The following is a 22,825-nucleotide window of genomic DNA, read 5'->3' as shown; positions in this document are numbered from 1 at the left end:
GAACTACAAACAACAGACCCCATGTGAGGAATTGAGCTTTTAACATTACAAATACTCTTCTTTGGACTCCAAACCACGGCTTCCCAAATAACGAATAGGTAGATATTACCAACATGCTTTATTATGCAAGTAAATAATGCCTGGAAGCAAAAACTACATATAATCTCCAAGAAGTATTGATAGTAGAGAATAAACTTAGATGTATGAACCAATTTTTGTACTTTCCCCACACTATAAGGAAATACTACTTTTTGGGTGTTTTCTCGTGGCATATATTTTCTTTTTTTCTACACTCTATTGGGCTGTAAGGTATCTAGTTATAGCAATCATGGTGATGGAGACATAATCAGCACACTGCATGAACAGTATTGTACAATTTTAAAAAACGTAGTTTTTAATAGGATTTTTAGATCTAAGTGTTCCCTTGGAAGCTCTGGCACTGAATCTTTAGTAACAAGAAGCATGAACTTCTCTTATAATAAGAAGAAGTAACCATTTTCAGGCATTGTCTATTTTGTTGTAGAGAAAGTGGAGACGGTCTACCTGAAGAAGACATACAAGTCGAAACGTGCGTAGTGTTTTTCATCTACCGCGAGCTCTCAAAATTTTTGTGAATGTTATCAGTAATTGTTTTTTCAATTACATGTTTATGTTTTGTGAAGGTAATTGTATTTGTTATGTTTATGTATGTCTGTAAGTTCTCTAGACAGGTGAATTTGTTTCTCACAGACCAATAAGGACAGGGTATATAAGGACAGGGTATATGTGGATCAATAATTATTGATAAATCAACAAATGTACAATATATCGCAAAATATGCAATTTTAATATTTTTTTAATGTAAATATTTATAATACAAAAAAATATATATTGCCTTCAAGTAAATGAAAAAATAAGTAATAAAAAAAAGTTATTTGTGGAAACAATACAGACTTATGGTCATGTGTATACATTATGGTTAGTGCCCTTGAACTTATGTTTCTCTTTGTGATTAAATAGCCTGAATTTTGGTACTTCAATTTAATACCGGTTTTCATCTTTAGTCTTTACCCCTTGTGTTGTAAGGTAGGGATCCTTATCATTACATTTTTTTTAGCCATTGAAAAATATATTATGCCATAAATGACTAAAACCCATTATTCAATTCATATTTTCTAAATAGCTTGTTTTGTATCTGCATTAACCCCCTCAATGCTATTTACCTTGCGTTAGCTCCCTTGGAAAGAATTTAAATTGAACAACTCCACGTACCTTCTGACTACACCCTGGTCAATAACTAACAATGCCTACCCCTTGGGCAATATTGCTTAAGGCTGACCATCATCTGACCTTTCTTCTTCGTCTTAAGCTTCAAGAACTCTGGGCTGCTTCAAGTGGGAAGAAACTATACACAACACTTGTAGGATACATCAGCGTGGTAAGGAACGATGATGAACAGTTCCTGAGCTGCACCCTTTTTTCACCTTGGAGCAATAAACATGATGAGCCCATAAGCACACATCCAATGTGCAGACCAGAAGCCAACTATCCAGGCAGGATAAGTTAAAAGCGCACTGGAAAGAAATGAATCACACCAGTACGCTATGCTGCTTGTCAGTGCAAGTGTATGGATTTATGTGGGTCATTAAGAAAAGTTCAATAACTTGGATTATATTCGAACATTATGGTTTCTATGGTTTTTACTGCAATTTAAATAGGATTTAGTTTTACAGATCATCATTAGAGATAATTAAAATCTTTTGGGAGAATAGGAGGGACATATAAATGTTTTGATAAATTTTCAGGAGTTTAAACACAAACAATGCAAGATATTTATCCCCCTGAAGAAGGGATCTTTCAGAATAGCATTGGGTTGCAAGGGATTTAATGTAGACAAATTGAAAATTAAATGACAACAATGTGAATCCATGCAGTTTGAATCTTCAATTGTGCATCAAGAATATAATTGTAGGGGTTTACCCACTTGGCACTTTATATCAGTAGCGACCTAGTAGCTAGAGTAGAGCATAATATCAGACGAGTTCTTTCAAATTTTCAGGAGGATGTCAAGAGGTGGCAGAAACTCCCTCTGACCATTATGGGGAGGGCCGATAAGTATTATATTATAAGGCTCCCTCAGCTCCTTTATATTTTGCAAAATACCCATTACAAACTACCGGAAACTGTATTCACCACCATTAACAGTGAACTATGCTTACTACTATGGGATGGAGCCCATCCACGAATAGCGCTGCAAACGTTACAGCGAGATCCGTACAATGGGAGTTTGGCCTTACCGGATATTAGAGCCTACTTTAGAGCGGCCCATCTCATAGTCATCAACGAATGGAACTATGCACTGGGAGACAATCCTACTTATAGACTGGAAAGATTACAGTTCCGGAACTGCACTCAACTACACTACATATAAGGAGGAGCGGGTAGTGTGCGTCTCCTAACGGCTACCCAACGAGTGCTGGAGGCATTGAAAAGTGTTGAAAAGCAAATGAAGTGGGATGGGAAGCCTATACAGGAAACCCCTTTGTGGGAGGGTACTAGATTGGGCGAGATTAGATAACTGAAGGGTTCCACGGCTCCGTTGGCCTCGCTTCAGGCTACAAATCAGCTTCGGGACTCCCAAGCGTATGCCTACCTCAGAATCAAACATGCCTGGCATGCGGAGGGGTTGGACACAGGGACACTGCCGGAGTAGGCCCCGTTAGAAGGTAGGTTTCTACAAGAGGAGATTCTGACCCAAGCCATATCTTGGGCATATAAAACGCAAATAACATGCCTGACAAACTCAGTCCGCTTCGAGCCAAATGGGAACTTACCACCGGCCCACTACAGGACATTGATTGGGAGGCAGCCCTCATGCACCCGCGTAAAGTAGCGATTAGACTACGGCTACGGCTCATACAGTACAAGATCCTACACAAAACATATTTTGATAGGGCGGGCTTACACTCTATGGGGAGAGCAGATAACCCAGATTGCATTAGATGCTACACAGAACCCGGTACATACATACACACCCTCTAGGAGTGCAGACGGATTCAAAACTATTGGGGCAAGATAGTGAATGAACTAAATGATGTACTTGGTGCCCAAATTGGGTTAGACGCAAAGTTCCTCATATTAGGTATCCCTACGGATGTCGATCTGCCACGACACAAGCTCATGTCGGCCAACTTAGGGCTAGTGGTAGCCAAGAGAGACATAGCCAAATGTTTGGGGGTTCCTCGACTCCCTAAGCTCACGGAGTGGAGTGTCAAGTATGGATCTTTATATGATGGCAGAGAAGGTGACCTAAAAGGCAAGAGGGTGCCCCCGGAAATTCCGAAAAATGTGGGCATCATGGATAGAGTATTATGGCCTAGACCTAGAGATGGAGGAGGAAGGAATGGACCTATCCCAGGGCAGATCGGAAACCAGACCTTAATGATTGTGATGTATGACCTACTGTTGACGGATGTAACTATAGTAGAAGGGAATCTACATATTGTGAATCTACATAATGTTTGCCTCTGACCATGTGTTCTCTTTCAGAGGAAATGTTGCTACACCTTTTGCCTTGTATCATACACTACTGCCCACTACTCATCCCACATTCTGTATTAATGATCTCTTTGATTGTAAGTTTCAAGTGTTAAAAATCAATAAAAACAGTTAAAAAAAAAAGAATATAATTGTAAACTTTATGTATTGATTTATAAAAAAAATTGAAGTACCTGCAAAGTAGGTGATGGAAGAAGTGCGTTATTTAAGCTGAATGCGACCAAAATACTGGAAATTCACACAGACTCCACTGAAAGAAAGTGCATGTCTACACAGTTGAGATAAGGATCCCGAGCACACATACTAGGAAAAATATTTTCAACACAATGATAGCACGTGTTTCTGTGTAGGAACTTGTTTATCTGCAGAAATACCTACATCAAGCATCCTTTCTTCAACAACTGGCCACATAGTTTACTATCCACAATTTTTTGGAGTTATATTGTGCTACACGCACTGCGAATTTAAATTGACATTTCAAAATGTGTGCAGCGACTCACAAACAAGGAAAAAGCGCACAACCCAGTTCACATGGAATCATTTAAGGTGTGCCCTGGTCTCTCTGAGGGTTGGGTGAGTTCACTTTGCCTCGAGATGGCCCCAGAACTTCTTTATCAAGAATGAGAATCTTGAACCAAGATACCTGGTTCACGGACCACCAGTGGTGGCTGGTTCACAAATCTTAAGAAATACTTCATAAATCTTGTGTCTTAATTTGGATTTGTTTTCATAGTAGAATAATATTTTCCACTGTTGCGGGGTGCATCTCCATTATCCCTAGAATTGAGATGTGCCTGCAATGCTGCAAATGGTAAGCAAAATCTGGGCAAAGTGGTTTATAGCTTATGTGGCAATGAATAAACATTGTATGTAGAAACTGGCGGTATATTGTTATTCTACACGCGTTTCGGCAATGCCTTCATCAGGGTTCAGTCTCAGAGTTTTTTACTGAATGAAACATATAATCACATAGTTAGATATGAAATTGGAGGCCAGCTATTTAATCGAATACATCAAACAAGTAATCATAATGGAGCCTGGTGGGAATCATTGTGTTTCACTGTTAACGCTAAAAGGTCCTATTTACAGATGTGAACCAAGAATTTATATAAATTCTACTTACAATGTTTATTCATCGCCAAATTGTTGGGTTGCAACCAAGGATTTGAGTGTTAAATTGTCTGTTGCACATTGTGAATCATTTGTTATATATTTCCAGGTATTTAGAAGTATTTAGACCTATGTATATGAAAATGTGTGACATCAATTCACATAAAGAGATTACTGAATGACTGTAATAGAGATTTTAATATCAATTTATCCATTTCTATTTGAGACATACATATAAATCAAGAAAAATATATATTTTTTGTATGACTATTTAATAAATATCTATTTTTAAATATATGTTTTATTCACTACGACTGTTCATTGATTGATTTGAAATAGTTATACCCGCCTAAGCTATAAACCACTTTGTCCAGGTGTTGCTTACCATTAGTTGTCTATTCCCTGTCGGGGCACAGTTATCCTGTATACAGGGGCCCGGTCCTTTTCCAAATAGTGTGCCTGCAATGCGGCACATGGCTCCAGATCTTTCTTCTCACAACACAATTTGCAACCTCATGAGACACTTCTCAAATTGGAAATGTTCATTGTGAAACAAACATACATCAGCCAATAAAGATGGCTCTCTATATTTAAATTTCAGTTTGTGTTCTATCCCTACATCATCCTGAAATTTCAATATATATTTCTAGAACATTCTATTCCGAAAATTGCAAACACATCTCGATCAATGACACCTGGGAGTGGCTTCTGTCCCTCTGACCAATTTAGTACAATTATTTCGGCTGTTTTGAGATGTTTGTCAAAAGATTTCCCTGTGAAATTAAATGGTAACCACAAATTCCAGAACACAAACTATAATTTCATCTTTAATAATCAGCATGAAACTTTCCTACATTCTTCTTGGATGAATTTTTATTCTTTTTTTGGGGGAAATTTTGTGCAAATTCCATAGTGGTCATAGAATTTTGAAGGACAAATAAATATTGATCTGAAAATCTGCCCTCGGCCAGGGGCTGGAAAGAAAATCTCTGCAGCAGCCTGACCTCGCATCCAGCATGAAATACATTTTCAAAAAAAGCTGTGTGTCTTCTTTGGCTCGCTGTTTGCTTTCAGTGGAAATGCAGCCGTTTTCCCATATGGATCTGTCTCAGGAACATCTATATGTAAACAGCTGCACTGTAGGGCTCTATCTGCAATTGACGAGGCGTGGCTTGGCACAGCAAAATGACACCAGTATGTTGAGAGCACTCCCGGCTGGACTCACACAATCGGGGCACAAGACCTAAACAAGCATTAAAAATGCAATAGGTCTCGCCTTTTATTAAGTTAAAGCCATTTGCTTTGCTATACAATACCCTCTCTCCTCTCTCTTTCCTAAGCCTCGCGCCCCCCCCTTGCACATTACTGCACAGGCTTGACTTCCAAGCACCCCCCACTGTGAATGGCGGAGTCTGCTGTGACCCTAAAACGAGCCGGGCATGAAGCCTCCCAGCTATATATTTAGGGTGAGGAGATCAATCACGAACCCCAAAACCTTCTGCCTGGAAATGCTTCACTATCCGATTTCCCACACTGCACTTCGTGAGTACCCTGGCAAGGAATGGTAGATGGGCTGGCAATGTGCCACTCTATCAGCCAGCCCAGTATGCTGATTTTATTGGCCTCAGGCGGGTGAATAGCTGAATCCAGCAAGCCAAAGGACCGCTTGTGTCTCAGCTGGGCCTAGGTCCGGATGTCATGTGCCCCAGTTAGTTATATGCAGAGCCACTGACAATATGGGATTGTGAGGCTGTGGTGTTTTCGCATAATTGCGTATTTTCTGCATTTGCCACACAATTCATCTTCTGCAAAAATGTTAACAAAAAAAAAATCTATCTCAAGCGATCCAAAAGCTACTAAAAATGCAGCGACACGTCACACGTGTTGCCGCAAAGAGGAAGGCCCGATGCAAAGCTTGCACCTTACTGTTGCTTATTGCTGCCTCGGGGTGTCAAACTGGTACTAATGAGGTGCAAACAATACCAAGGCATTGTAAAAATGACAAAATAATGAATACTTTCACAAAATGTGCCACATTGTGCCGCATAATTTACTCACATCTGCTGCATAATTGTTGACTCTCCCCTATCACATAATGCCAGTGGCCCTGGTTATGTGACTAATAATACGCAACCCTGCTTGCCTTGTAGAGACTATTATCAAAAAAGGGGACTAATTAGGGCTAATATTTAACGGGGTCCAGTGCATATGCCCTAATAGCATACTGTTCAACAAAAGTGATGAACTGTTCCCCTCGGGAAAATTCTAAAATGGGACAGTAGACAATGAAAAGGTGAAAAAAGTGAGTGAAGACACACCGGAGGGGGATCCTCCTATTCGGAATTTAAGGGCCTCACACACTCAGCAAGCTAGATGTCATGCTTCATCATATGGCTCTGCCCCTCGCTGAGTCGGCGGTGCAACACCAAGCGGGCACCCTTTGCAGGGGCTCTTTGTCGGGGATCTTTTATTCCTGCCGGATGGTGCAGTGGGGGTGAGGGCCCTAGGAAGTGAGAGAGTGTAGATGTGCTAGGGTGAAGTTAAAATAGGTTAGGTAGTCCACAAAATAAATTTTAATATAGTGGTAACTCACCTAAATAAAAACAAAGTGAGATTGGTCGCTTGAAGTGGCTTAATAGTCCACTACAGCAGTCACCTACTCTATTCCGTGGTCGACATGTTTCATGCGTATGAGTTCGAAAAGATACTCTGCAATTCCTCATGACCAATTGTTTGAAACTATCTACACTACTAGAAGTCCATTGGTTAAATCTGGTCAAGAAATGTGTCAAGTTCCTTCTTGTGGAAACTCGTCTCTGTGATGGAGCGGGTCCTATCACCAAAACCTCGGCTTAGGGACACCTTGAACTTAATGTCCTTGATGCTCCATGAGCCACGCCAGTCACCTAATCGCGCTCCTGCCGGGAAATCTGGTGCTTTTGTTGAACAGTATGCCTTGTAGAGACGCCAGACGTGCACGTTACGGACTACTGACTACTCAGCCCTACTGCCCTTCCTGATGCAGAAAGTTCACACGTGACTACACGTACCGGCCTTTCTGCATCCCCAGATTTAAATGTGGCCTGATCGACCCCAGTCCTACCGGACTCTCCGAGGCGCTAGATGTACATGTGACTGACTCCTCCCCAGCTCCAAAGGCCCGCATACAAGGCTTACTTTGTTGATGAAGGAGACAAACTGGTTGTTGAGGCCTTTCATCTGCTCCTTCTCCATGGAGCGGATCTGGTGCAGCTGGGGGTCGATCTCCATGGTGGACATGGAGGAGAGCAAGAAGCCGGGGTGGCCTCGGTGAGGACCGGCCCGTTCCTGGCCTGGGTCAGGGCGCTGGTGGACCTCTGGAGCGCGGGCTGGTAGCCCATCACCCCGCCGCTGGACCAGGGGCGGCCAGACAGGGACAGCAACACATGGGAGCTGCTGCTGAAGCCCCTACGACCATCCCCATAGCGGCTGCCGTACAGACTCATCGCAGGCGCCGGGGCACTGTCAGCGGGGTGGGAGCTCTTCAAAGAGAGGGGCACTTGTGGAGAGTCCTGGAGCTCCTAGAAGTGGAGCACTGGGCGCTGTAGGAGGAACTGCTTGGAGTACCACCTGGGGTGCGGGTACCAGATAAGAGCTGCTCAGAGAGGGCACCTGCCAGGTGTGGTAGAAGGACTTCGGGGTTGGGGCACCAGCCAGGTGTTGGAGAACGTCCTCAGAGTGAGGGCATCTGCCAAGGGTGGTAGCGGGGCTTCGATTGGGGGCACCTGCCAGGTGTTGGTGAAGCTCCTCTGAACCGATGTCTCTCAGGAGGTTGGGTGTATGTCGCCTTTTCATATGTGCGGGTTTAATATATGTCTGCCTCTGCCTGTACTTCATCATGTGTGCGTGGAAGTAGGGAGGGGAGATGTGAGCGAACAGCACAATACACGCCAGCTCGGAGTAAATTATATTTTTAAAATAGTAATGCGACATTACATTTCGCTCGCTTTCACACTCCTAATTAAAGCTATTCTCAATGTGGGAGACAGCTCGGCCGGCTCACATGGGCTGCTATTTTCAATGACACGCATGAGCAAGCTCCAGTCACACCTTGATCCTGCCATCTCTTACTGCCAGCAGGCTGTTACCGGGGTCTGTGATAAACTCCCCTCGCACGATATGGTAACAGAAAAAAGCCCTTCTCTTTTGTCCTGCCAAGGGTGGGGGAGGGAGATTGAGGTGGCGAGTGGCTCCCGCGCCTCATACAGCAAAGTTTGTTACCCATATAGACTGTGTAACTGTATATCCGCAGCGCCCTGGGTTGAAAGCCTGTGCTGAACTGCGCAACCGGGCCTGGAGAAGGTCAGGCAGAAGTGTTATCAGGGCATCTTTCAGTGCAATCCATCCGGGTAGTGGGGGCCTGTGGGCGTACAGGCAGCAGGACTGCAGCACTGACCCTGGCGCGGACTGCCATTTGTCATCTGTCTCCAACATCCTAACTCGCACCTGCCAAATGTCACACGGCAGGGCGGTGGGGGAGGAGAGGTGGGGGCCACCATTGTTCTAGAAGTCGGAAGCAAGGCGCGACCCTGCCTTGCTGAGAAGCTCTATATATGGATTTGCAGCACAGTAGCGAATATAGCACCGTTACCATCAACTGCGCATTACAGCAGATATTTGCATAGGTTTCACTGATAGATGTTTGAGAGATTTGTTTTACAAACACACCACCTGGATTGGTACCATCACATTATGCTACAGGCACGGAGATATCTTTTGGGACAATGGGCAGCTGGGAGCCGAGCATGGAGGATTGCGAGCAAGGAGGATTGCGCTCCCCCCTCCTGTGTTTGCTTGGGTTAAGTGTGGTGACGGGTATTTCCAATGCAGTTCTGTAGTTGCGAAGTGGAATTGTGTAATAGTTGTTTGCCAACTAATGTCTTTCGACTATGTTGACGATCCCGGTCCTCACACGGGCGCCAGGAGCCTCAAGTGAGGACAGTCACAGGGGAGTTAAGAGTTGACAGTCTACTGCACGGTGACCGGGATAAGCCGCTTTATTATACCACATCTGCGGACGGTATCGGGGTGTGTGAAATTGGGCATTTAAGACACAAGAGAACAGATATAAAATGACTCGGAGACCTGCCCAAGCGTTCTTATCAATAAGGGCTCGCCGTGACGTACACTTTTCTCTTTTACAGACGACCCACTTGGATGGGCTTGTCTGCCTTCCTTCTGCTACAAAATGTTTGTTATCTTTATGGGCCCATGTGGCCCATAAAGATAAGGGACCTTTTGCGACAGAAGGAAGGCAGACGAGCTAGTCCAAGTGGGCCGTCTGTAAAAGAGAAAAGGGTACGTCACGAGCTCCTCTTTCCCAATGGCCAGCCACTGTTTAGCATGAACGGTGACTCCGGCCAATGGGGAAGGGGAGCGGGACTTAAAGCCCTCCAGTCAAACATCCTCAATCTCATTAGATCTCACCAGCGAGACTGCGCATGCGCATCCATCGCAGGCGAAACCTAAAAAAAGAAGTGGGTAGGGGGGACTAACCAAGTTAGATAGCATGCAAGGATAAGTTACTTACCTGCAATCCTAGTTCTCTTCCAGGGGTATCCTCATCAAAGTCATAAGCACTGAATATTCCCGCCCATGTGCGGGACCCCGGAAACAATATAAAAATATATATGGAAAAACATATATATCTCGCTCCACATATATGTATGTACATATAATATTTTTTTCTCATACCAATGCAGCCCCAAACAGAGGCTAAACAATCTAATCACTTATACATGCACTGAAATTACCAAGGAAATAAAAAACACATCAGGTCCAATAGCCCTTGAACTTTGTGTTTTAATGAGTAAAAGCACTCATGAATCCTGAAAATTGCTAATAAATAGACATTGTTAGCCACAGACTGCATTGAAAAGCAATAACATAGAAAATTAAAGCATTTTCAGCAAAAACTGGCCCCGTGCTTTTAAGGCAGCCATGATCCCAGGCTTCCCATCATGCCTCAGGGGTGACAGTTAGGTCAGTTGTTCTTTGCATAACCCTGAAGTCAGGGCTAAACCATAAGTCCTAGATGCACCAATCTCATTTACCTGGGGAGGCGGGTGGGTTGCTTATGACTTTGATGAGGATACCCCTGGAAGAGAGCTAGGATTACAGGTAAGTAACTTATCCTTCTCTTCCAGGGGATCCTCATCAATAGTCATAAGCACTGAATAAAATAGCAAGCCCATCAACCACCTGCAGGTAAATGAGAAGTACATGACCCAAGCAAAAAAAACAGTCATAACAGCTCAGAACTCAGCTGTTAAACAGATTCCTCAAGGAGGCCTGGCCTACCTGGGTATCTGCTCTGGTGTCAGAATCAAGACAGTAATGTCTGGTAAATGTATGGACGTTCCTCCTGGTCGCCGCCTTACAGATCTCAGACATGGGCACATTATGGAGAAAAGCTGCAGTCGCAGCTCCACCCCTGGTGGAATGCGCCTTGGGAGAAAACCCCAGAGGCTTCTGCGCCAACTGGTAAGCAAGCTTGATACAGGAAACGATCCACCTCGAAATGGAACGTTTCGAGGCTGCATGACCTGTTCTGATCGATACATAGTTAACAAATAGTTTATCAGACTGACGAATAGACTTGGACCTGTCGAGATAGAATTTTAAAAACCCTTTTCAGGTCCAAAGAATGCAACGCCCTCTCAGCTAGAGTAGAGGGATTGGGAAAGAAAGTGGGCAGGGAAATGGTCTGATTAACATGAAAATCTGACACCACTTTTGGAAGGAAAGACGGATGTGTCCTTAGTACCACTCTATTCAAATGAAACACCGTATAGGGTTCCTTGGAACAGAGAGCTTGGATCTCGCTCACCCTATGAGCTGACGTGATTGCCACCAAGAAAGCAGCTTTCCAGGAAATGTGCTGCAAAGTAGCTTTATGAATGGGTTCAGAAGGAGGACTCATTAGCTTTGGTAGCACCAGGTTCAGCTCCCAGGGAGGAGAAGGAGGACGCACTGGAGGGTACACTTTTTTCAACCCTTGCAGGAAGTCCTTTACCGCTGGCAACTGGAAAAAAGAAGGCTGTGCAGGTGACCGCCTATACGCTGTTATAGCAGCCAAATGCACCTTGATGGAACTACATTTTAAACCTGCTTTAGCCAGATATAATAAATAGGGAAGAACTGCTTCTTCCTGACTCTTAACAGGATTATGCCCATTTTGCATACAACACATATAAAAGCGCTTTCATTTGCAAGCATTATGAATGTCCTGTGGAAGGACGTCTCGCCTCTTTTAGGATGGGCATACAGTCCTGTGGCAGTCCTAGATGGCCGTATTGTATGACCTCAGGAGCCATGCTGCCAAGCTCAGCGATGGAAGGTTGGGATGATGAATCCTCCCGTTCATCTTGGATAACAGGTCCGGCCTGCATGGAAGCCTCTTGTGAGGAGTCACTGACAGGTGAAGCAGGTCTGTGTACCACCATTGCCTCGGCCAGTCTGGGGCAATGAGTATCATCGTTGTGCACGAGTGGGTCAGCTTGCTCACCACCTTCGGTATCAGCAGAAGGGGCGGAAAGGCGTACACAACTTCCCCTGACCAGTCTATCAAAAGAGCATTCCCTTTTGATCCTGGCCGGTAAAACCTTGAGGCGAAGTCTCGGCATTTGGTGTTTTTGTCGTCCGCGAACAGATCTATGGTGGGACGACCCCAAGACTGGAAAATGTCTTCGACTACTGCCTCGTTGAGAACCCAGTCTTCCCTGTCTTCAAAATGCCGACTTAGAGCATCCGCCCTCACATTCTGCTCTCCTGGGAGGTGGACTGCCATGACAGACAACTTGCGAGCTAGAAGCCAATGCCAGATGCGCTGGGCTTCTAATGACAGAGTCCTTGAGCGCGTTCCCCCCTGCTTGTTCAAGTAGTACATTGTGGTGGTGTTGTCCGTCTGTACTAGTTTTGAAGCTTCCTGAAGCGAGGGAAGAAACGCTTTTAGGACTAGGTGGACCGCTCTCAACTCCAACATGTTGATGTGGTAGGTACTTTCTTTGGCCGACCACAGACCCTGCATTTGAAGCTGGCCCATGTGCGCTCCCCAGCCTTGCAGAGAGGCATCTGTGATCAATGTCTGTGCAGGAGGAGGTTGATGGAACAGAACTCCCACCTGCATATTCTGCTTCTTTGTCCACCACGGGATGGAAGCTCGAGCTGCTTCTGACAGAATGATCTGGTCGTCCTCGCGATCTGACTGTTGGTCCCATTTGTCCTTCAGATCCTGCTGAAGAGGACACATCCGAAGCCTGGCATTCGGGACCAGGAAAATGCATGATGCCATCGACCCTTGCAGGGAGGCAATTTTCCGCACTTTCCGTGCCTTGTCGCGAAGGAACAGTCGACACTTCTGTCTCTCCTCCGAAGGAAACACTTTTCCTACCTCGGAGTCTAGCAGAGCTCCTAGGAAGTGAATCTTCTGGGTGGGCTGAGAGACTGACTTGCTGAAGTTGACATGTAGACATGTAGTCCCAGCCGCTGACAGAGCTCGATGCAGGTCTGGAATTGACTTCTTACACTGTCTGGGGAAGGACCTTTCAACAGCCAATCGTCCCGGTATGGGTACACGAAGACCCCCCCTGCGGCTTAGTGCAGCTGCTACGACTGCAACACACTTCGTGAACACCCGGGGAGCCGATTTCAACCCAAACGGAAGGACTGTGAACTGGTAGTGGGAGGTCCCCACCCGGAACCGAAGAAATCTCCTGTGATTGAGGTGTATCGGGACATGAAAGTATGCATCTTGCAGGTCCAGTGAACACATCCAATCTCCCCTCCTGAGATGTAGATATATTTGGTGAAGTGCCAGCATGCGCAATTTTTCTTTTTTGACATGCAGGTTGAGTGTTCTCAAGTCCAGAATGGGTCTGTATTCTGCTTTCTGGCCCTTTCTCCTGACCAGAAAATATCGTGAATACACTCCTTTCCCCCTTTGAGACATTGGCACCCTCTCGATGGCTGACTTTTCGAGGAGTGTAGCCATTTCTTTCTTTAAACGGTGTAGCTGATGAGTTGATGTGGCATTGGAGGAACTGTTGGAGGTAAACGATGGAAACGAAGACAGTATCCATTCTGAAGTGTAGTCAACACCCATCGGTCTTTCGTAATGGCCTGCCACTCTGCCAAGTGATGCTTCCCCCCACTGGAGTGGTCCACGGCGCTGGCGGAAGGACTCATTGTTTGGACTGGGCCTTGTTGGAATTGTTGCCCTGGCGCTGATTCCCTCCTCCTCTGGAATTGCGCTTGCCTCTGAACTGAGACATTTGCTGTCCCTGCTGGTCTTGACCCTTCTGCCAGTGAAGGGTTTCAACCCACTGTTTAGAAGAGCCCTTGTTGTAGGAGCGGTATTTCTTTTTGAACTCCTTTTTTTCAAACCCTACGGCCTTGAGAGTGTCCAACTCTGCCTTCATCAGCGCTTGCCCCAAACAAAGATGTCCCTGAAAAAGGCAAGTTTAGGATCCGAGGTTGGGCCTTTGGTTTCAAAGCTGTGAGGCGCAACCAGGAGGACCTCCGTGCAGATATCCCATGCGCATAGCCGTGCACTGCGAGGGTAGCCCCGTCGGCTGCGGCGCTAATCACCTGATTGGAGACTTGACTGCCTTCCAAGAGAATCTCCTCAATGTCTTTACGGTCTTCCTGCGGGAGTTTCTCCACGAAACGCTTAAGGGAATCCCACAGGGACCTATCATAACGCCCCAACAGGGCTTCCGCGTTGGACACCTTGAGGAATGAGGCTGAAGTATTACAGACTCGTCTCCCCCACTATCCTGTGATTTGCTCTCCTTATCCGGAGGTACTGTGGAGGAGGCTACTGCACCTGACTTCTTCGCCGCTGCGATGACGACTGAGTCTGGGGGCGGATCAGCCCTGAGGAACAGAGGATCCTCATCTGGCGAGCGGTACTTTTTGAGATTCCTCACCGGCGCAGCCTTTATCGTCGCTGGAGTGAGGAATACCTCCATCACTGGTTCTATAATCCTAGGCACCAAGGGCAACAGAGGCTTGGGTGCAGACCGTGGTGCAGGGTTTCAAAAATCACTGAGGTCTTCACCTGGGGAGCTGTCAAGGTCACTCCCAGTTTCAGAGCCCCTCTGCCCAGAATGTCCTGAAAAGTGAAGATGTCATCAATAGGTCATATCCTCGATGGAGGAGAGTCCGTCATAGTAGAAGAATAATCCCTGTGAGAGCGGGTAGGAGAAGAAGATGTAGTTGGAGACCTTCTGTCCCTTCTCCTGCTCCTAGATCTGGTTCCTCGTCCGCTGGATCGCACCTGGGAGCGTGATCGATCTCAGGGCCGAACCTGGGAGCGTGATCTTTCTCTGGGCCTAGAAACCGGCCTGTATTCTTTCATCCTGGCCGCTGTTTCTTTGTCTGGTGCCCAGTGATGAAGAGGCCTACACCATCTTGGAGACAGCCTGATGGGAGGAGTCTTCTGTACATCGACTCTCACTGGCGAATGTGCTGGAGGTGTTACATTGCTTTGTCCCTGCTGCGAACGTGCAGGAGACCGCCGTGATCTCTCACTGCCGGATGAACGAATGACCACATCCGGAGAATAATGGCGAGAAGAAGAGGAGCCTGACGAGGTTGAAGAAAGGCTCACAGGAGGCGTAGGGGATCTAGTGTGACTGCGAGAACCACGATCCTCCGAAGGTCTCTTCCGTTTAGAAGGATGGCTAACTGGAGAGCTCTCCATTCTAGATAGTCCCCCTACGACAGATTCTCCTTCCGTAGCTGAAGCCGACCTTGGAGACCTCTGCGACCCAGGCTCATGTGGAGACGGAGTTGGCAAACTCGACGTCTTGGACTGCAAAACTGCTGGCTGAGACTGCGCTGAGGAGTGACTAACCCTCTGAGGAGACTCCGTCCTCTGCGAACGTGCAGGAGAGACTCGTCTTGACATATGTCTCGACGTCGAACGCCGATGTGGTGACGTCGAGCGCCGATCACTGGACGCCGACGGAAGATGTCTCGAAGCTGAGAGCCCATGACTGGAGCCCGATGGATGTCTCGACGTCGAGCGCCTATACCTTGGCGACGACGGAGGATGCCTCGACGTCGAGCGTCGATGTCCGAACGCCGACGGAGGGTGCCTCGACGTCGAGCGTCGATGACCGGATGCCGACGGAGGATGCCTCGACGTCGAACGCCTCTGGCCGGGCGATGACGTAGGGTGTCTCGAATTCAAGCTCCTATGCTCAAACGGAGACCTCTCTCTCGATGCTGCACGTCGCCCAGTTGACGGCAGCGGAGGTACCTTGACTCTCGACGCTGAAGTCTTCGCCGTCGGAGGAAGGTGGCTCTTCTTCGACGTCGATGGAAACTTCGACGCCGATCCCAACGCCGAAGGAGAGCAAGTCGGGACCTCTCTCGACGTCGATCGCGCTCTTCGCTTTTTCTGTCTCTTTGGAGACCTACCTCTCTCAGAAAGACCATGAATTCGAATTTTTTCTCGGTCTTTGAGGGTTCTGGTTGACAAAGTCTTGCCGTGTTCACAGTTCGTCACAGAATGTGTCTCAGGGAGACAAAGGATACACACAGGATGTGTGTCAGACCTAGCTTTCTTCTTCCCACAGGAAGGGCAGGGATCAAAAAGCGAAGGCATTTTGACAAAAAATGTACCTTTTTTGAAGCTCAAAAAAGGCAGCAATCTCTCTCTAAGGTCAAAAACCGTCAAGTGAAATGAAGAATTGAAGAAAAACACCAAGAATTTTTGACAGAAAGCCAAAAAAGGTGGGAGTTGTTAAACCAGGGTCCTGACAGAAGGAGCCGGAAAGAACTGACCTAACTGTCACCCCTGAGGCATGATGGGAAGTCTGGGGTCATGGCTGCCTTAAAGGCACGGTGCCAGTTTTGGCTGAAAATGCTTTCATTTTCTATGTTATTGCTTTTCAATGCAGTCTGTGGCTAACAATGTCTATTTATTAGCAATTTTCAGGATTTATGAGTGCTTTTACTCATTCAAACACAAAGTTCAAGGGCTATTGTACCTGATTTATTTTTTATTTCCTTGCTAATTTCAGTGCATGTATAAGCGGTTACATGGTTTAGCCTCTGTTTGGGGCTGCATTGGTAGGAAAAAAAAATATTATATGTACATACATATATGTGGAGCGAGATATATATGTTTTTCCATATATATTTTTATATTGTCTCCGGGGTCCCGCACATGGGCGGGAATATTCAGTGGTTATGACTATTGATGAGGATCCACTGGAAGAGAAGTGAAATTCTTGGCACATGTAATCAGAGCGCGACATCATGACGCAGTTTCACAGGAAGTGACATCAGATCTTAACACTTCACACATATGTTTTGCAGGTCTATCATGAGTACATTTCAGCTCATTGGGAGATTTAACAAATAAGATTTTGCGTTGGTTGAGCAAAAAAACTGAAGCACCCCTGACACAAAATGCGAGCGTCAACTTGTTCGTTTATTTTGTAAAAAGGCTTCCACAAAGAAATTGGCAACAAGGACATAGGCAGTACATCTGTTCTGCTTAATTGGTCGCAAAGTCCACATTTTAAAATATCTTAAGGCTATGAAAAAAAATAATGGTAGTTAAAATGTTAATTGTGCAAATACTAGGACAGACCAGCACATATGACATTCTTACAGAGCATGCATATCTCTCATATATAGGGATTGAAGAAAGTAAAAAGCACTCCTCAAGTATTTGTGAAGAGATAACAAACTGCGAGCCTTGGTTTCCCCTCCCTTGCATCTAGGTGTGACAGCTCAGATAGCTCCCAGCTAGGATAGTGGAACAAAAGGAGGCCTGATGGCCCCTTCAATTCGGCTTTTGTTATGGGCCCAGCTAGAGTATGAAATACGAAAGTCCCCACTGCCTGCATTTTGCAGCTCTGAAAGAAAGTAGACAACGTGCATGCGCAGCTGAATGCGTTCCGGTGACTGGAAATTACACTGGGACAAGTTAATCACATTTCAGTGGGGTCCTGATTCTTGCATGGTGGATTATGTCCACCCTGTGAAAAAAGTGGTTGGACACTGTGGACCCACGTTTACCCCCAACTTAAGCCTTGCACACAATCCTTATATATCTGAGGTGGGAGCCAAACCAGACACAATCTGCTGCTGCATTGGACCTCTCCAGTGTGGGGCAGCACGGTAGGCGCATTGTTACCTGGCCAGCCTGCATTTTTTGGGTCACTGTGCCCGCACTGCGAGAGATGCCAACTGCTGGGCCTGGTGAGCCAGGGTGAGAGCGTCCACGGCTTGCGATTCAAAGATGAGCGGTCCGTGACAACAGCGTGGTGCTCCTCTGAGCCTCAAGTGGGACAACGGAATAGCTGGCAGTTCAACAGTAAGGGGCTTGGTGAGCCACGCAACTCACCCGACCTGGTGGGACCTGCACCACCCCTATACATGTGCATGCGGAGATCCTACATTGTCTCATCTTTTATTGGCTCAGCCAGCAACCCTTAGCCCTTCGTCTGTTGAATCGCACATAGGGCATCTCTCTACATAATGAAACCCATGTGGTGCCCTTATACACTGATGAGGTCTTGAACTATTTTAAAGACATTCGTCAGGGCACAGTAATGGTGGAGCAAACATTTAGTGACTCCAAAAAAGCCTCGAGCCTTGGGGTCAACTGTTCAAAATCATGTTTGTTTCCCCTCAGCCCTAACTGTCCTGTACATCACATAACTGTAAATGTACATCCAATCAGATGGCCCATGACTTCTTGTTACCTTGGTATCAGTATATACCAATCAAATAAAGATCTTCTCGATGGTAATATAAGGAAAGCAGTTTTCTTGCTTCAATACCAAATATTTGTTCTGGAAGCCTCTTCCCCCGACGGTTCAGGATCATGTAGCTCTCCCAAAATTATAATGTTGCCTCAGTTACTTTAATATTTTCCCAGCCCAGGAGCAAGTTCCGGACCTCAGATGCCATGATGGGGGGTGTTATATGGAACACTACAAGACGCAGGATTGCTTTAGCTAAGCTGAAACTTCCCAATGATTGGGGAGGCTTGGGTGCCCCAGATATTGAGCATTATTACCTTGCGCCCACAGCTTTAATGGCTCAGTGGTCATCATTTAATCAAAGTAGGGTATGTTAGTAAACGTGACATGTTAAATTTACTTTGTGAAATCGTTTTGCCCAATTTCCCCTTGCAGTGTCAATCTAATAAGCAGTTGCCCGATGATCAGGATAGCTTTCACAGAGCCCTAAAATTATCTTCAAATAATCTGTTAAATATGCCTTTAGTCTCCTTAAAGAGTTTCCTCACCTTCAAGAGAAGTGTTATCCTCTTCCGTGCGTCGGACGGCCCCCGGCTGTCTGACATCACGGTGGGCGTGTGGGGAGGACGGCCCTCGGCTGTTCAAACCGCGCATGTGTCAAATTCTTTACCACCGCGGGGGAATTGTGGCTGCAGCTAAGCGGTTAATGAAAGAATAGCTGAGATATGAAATTCTTCAGGGATCGCTTGTGTGTGTGAGAGCTGTTCCAAGATGGGGCTCCGATCCCATTTGAAACACTAGACGAACAGGCTGGCATGCTGGTGGGCCAATTTCTTACACATAGACGTGGAAATTGGCAATATGTGTGGAATAACAGACAAGGAGCCTCCCACCCATTCAATAGCCCACAGATTGCTGGCCAGAAACTAATCTCTTGTCTAGTTAGGGCCATTCTGGACCATTCAACTGACCCTTTGGCAAAGAGTGGGAAATTATACTTTCTCACCCCCCAAAGTCTTCTATACACTAGATTCCAGTATCTTCAATTTAATTTTTTGCATAGTGCCTAACTCCGGCAAGATTCAGGAAAATCTACACATTCGCTAGTTCGCTATGTCCTTGTATACTGGAGAGAGCCTGTCTCGGAGTTGACTGCTGCAACAGCTCATTCTGGATTACACACGCTGGAGTATTGTATAATACAGTTATATAAGCTCCCTAAGTCTTGAACGGTGGTAACCAGATTCCTGGACTTAGCCATCCTCCTGGTTATCACAACGAAATGGAAGGCCTCTTCTTTATCTAGTATAAACCGCGGGTGCAATGCAGTGGTTCGATAGTCTGAGGTGGAAGCACTCTCACTGTACAGGAAAGAGGCAAGAGGACTATGCAAGCGTCCGACTGCCACCTCACAGGATGAGCTGTTAATTACTCTTAAATAAAGAGCTAGACATGATACCATTCCCCCTCTAGATAGCGGTCTTCACATTCACAAATATTCATTAAACACACTGGATGTAGTGCACTAGTCTCAGTCTTAGGTGCTTACTTCCGTTCCCTATGCAGATCTATGTACTTAACGGAAGGTCCCATATCTCCCCTCGTAATATGCCCTTATTTGTTGTTTTCCATAGTTGTATACAGTTGTTTTTAATCATGTTTACACACTGCAATACTTAAGCAAAGTCATACTGATTGCAACTGTAAGCCAAACTATGGTTGTATTGGTCCTATATTGTTGTTATAATTTTACTATGTCCAATGTATTGCTTATATTTCTTCAATCATTAAAATCTTAAGAAAAAAGTTAAAGAAAAATCTACAATTAATGACTATGATGATATCTGTGTGTGAGGATATCTGAGTATTTCTACAGGAGCCTTGATTTTCCATGTTCAGAGATGGCAATTGGAGACAACAGGACTTGGTGCAGGACATGGGTAAAGGAGGCTGCATTTTGTGTGCACACAAGCGCACACCTAAAGGACATTCTTGTGGGTTTCAATGGAACACTGACTGTGTGGAGGGCTCCAAAGCCTACCAGGCATGACCAAAGGCAGTGCAAGAGAGCCCAGAACCCGATGAACTGGATGTATAAATAGCAGAAGTATCCTGTGCTGGTGTTCGTTTCCTTTAAACTCAATTGGAAGACACTGCATGGGTATCAGAAACAGGGATTTACAAATGATAGTTAACATTTAGGTGTCAGAAAGGAAGATGGAGAAGAGATAAAAACGGGTGTTCCAAAAACCAGATTCTCCTTTACAAAGTGAGTACTAAGGCATTAAAGGGTAGGACTGAGTCAAACGTGAATTATTGCTAAGTAAAGAGAGCATTATATTGTCATGGAATGTAAACTACATCACTTACCAACATTTTCAGTTAACTTTGTTCCCTGCTATTTATAATTCACTTACTATAGATTTGTCATATAGAAAGACGCACGACAATTTATGTATAAAAGAGTATCTTATCAGATGAGTAAAAAAAATATAACATACCTGGGCGGAACCTCAGTAAGTTGATTCTTGCTGAAATTTACAGTAGTGATTACATTGTTTCCCACAGCATTGAAAATTTCATCTGGAATGATAGCTGCCTGTTTTTCACTGAAGAAGAAACTGCAATTTACTACCTGATGAAATGTTAAATGTTTTTAAAACAATATACACATACCTTATTTAATTAGCAGTGATTTAATGTACACAGTACCATTACATTTTAAGATGTGGCACAAGCACTTTAGGATCATCACACACAGAAAGATGAATATAAGGTAGCATGACTAGGCAACTGAGAAATATGGGCAATTAAGAAATATTCAAGGTGGTAATTGAGGAACTGTAAGACTAGTTTGAGAGTCCAGGGTAGTATAAGAGCTTCCAATCATCCTTTTTTTAAACTTTTCTTTATTAAGGAGTCATTTCCTTTAGATAAGGTGCTTTACAACTGTCATATCAACATAACAATAAAGAAACTAAACGTTAATTTGATAGCCTTTCCAACAAAAGTGCAGTATTATCATATATCAATAGACCAGTGTGTCCAATATTACCATGCAAGTAACTAAGTAATAATAAGGAATGTCTATTCCATGCAAATCATAGATCAAGGATAAAAGAAGGGTGACAATATATAGCATAGCGATACTCCGTCCATTCAGAACAAATAGGTAACATTTCACGGATCAAAATCTTAGAATGGGGATGTGAAAGGAGGGAAGGTAAGAGATAAGAAGGGAGAGAGAAAAGAGTGGGAGGTGAGAGGATCATACCTAATTAATTAGGAAATGACCTATTAGGGTTACTAGTTCAGTGTCCTACGTGCATAGAGGGAATAAATGCAACACAGTCGGATGATTATGGTATACGTGCAGGTGTTCCATCCTGGAGCACTAGCACATTTGAGAGCACAGGGCTTAATTGCAGTGGTTACAATAGCATATCTATCTGTCTTCACATATTATAGTCACATTGATTAAGAAAAGATCCCCCAAATCCCCAAAAGCTGAAACAGGGTCTCTCCATTTGTATAGGTTCATACTTTGCCAGTCGTAATACCTCGTAGACCTATTCCGTAGGTGATCCTCCAATATCATAGGGTACAGAATTTAGCTCTAGAGAGGGCAGTGGCGTGGTTATCCAACAACCCTGTTTGAAGTAATCCCTCCTATGTCAATAGTGTTATGCAAAAGTACCAATTTTGCTGACGAGTGGAAAGAGGTAACGCTTGTGGTTTGTAATAATCGCCATACAACAAATTGTGCAGGACTACAATCTAGGAAGAATATAGCAATCTAACGCGTCACATCAACAACATTTGTCTGTCGGACTTAGTCCACATTAGTCCACATTATGGAGCCTGGCAGGTGTCCTATGACATTCAAGCAGGAGTAATTGGAACAAGCATTTGCAATGCAATAGGTCTCGCATTAGGAAAGTTTGATCTGTTGGTATTGTAAATGACAAATATTTTATTTATGTGTTGGTTTTGAAAATAGCGTAATTAATAGCTTTGTAAATGACAAATATTTTATTTATGTGTTGGGTTTGAAAATAGCGTAATTAATAGCTTTGTCATTTACAATGCCAATATTTTTAACTTTCGCAAACGTGACACCTATAGCATTTGTAATGCAATATGTGTTGTATTTACATGACTTAGATGTATTAATGTTACACCTAACAATGGATTTTATTTTTTTAAATAATTAATACTTAAATAAAAGTTATTGTAATTTATAATGGCAATAGCTTAAATTTTTGTAAATAACTTTTGGGAAGATTATGTTCATTGTATTTTATTGTGATGAAAATCCAAGAACAGCAGTGAAATATTAACATCTTTTTGTGACATTTGTAATAAAGCTTGAAACATTGAGAGAACATATTAGAACCAGTTGTTGTTGAATG

The 22,825-nt window shown here is 44.6% G+C and overlaps 1 protein-coding gene across 1 annotated transcript in view; it reads right to left on the bottom strand.

Moving 5' to 3' along the window:
* The window catches only part of LRRC40 (leucine rich repeat containing 40), a 440,314-nt gene that overhangs the window by 67,432 nt on the left and 350,057 nt on the right, over positions 1 to 22,825 (bottom strand). The window contains exon 11 of the mRNA XM_078668782.1: positions 20,915 to 21,022. Coding sequence (XP_078524908.1) covers positions 20,915 to 21,022 — 108 coding nt within the window. The remainder of the gene's footprint in view (positions 1 to 20,914; positions 21,023 to 22,825) is intronic.

Source organism: Lissotriton helveticus, chromosome 1_2 (assembly GCF_964261635.1).
Source record: "Lissotriton helveticus chromosome 1_2, aLisHel1.1, whole genome shotgun sequence".
NCBI classification, from domain to species: domain Eukaryota; kingdom Metazoa; phylum Chordata; class Amphibia; order Caudata; family Salamandridae; genus Lissotriton; species Lissotriton helveticus.
The sequence above is the reverse complement of the archived record's forward strand: the minus strand, read 5'-3'. Positions and strand labels throughout refer to the sequence as shown.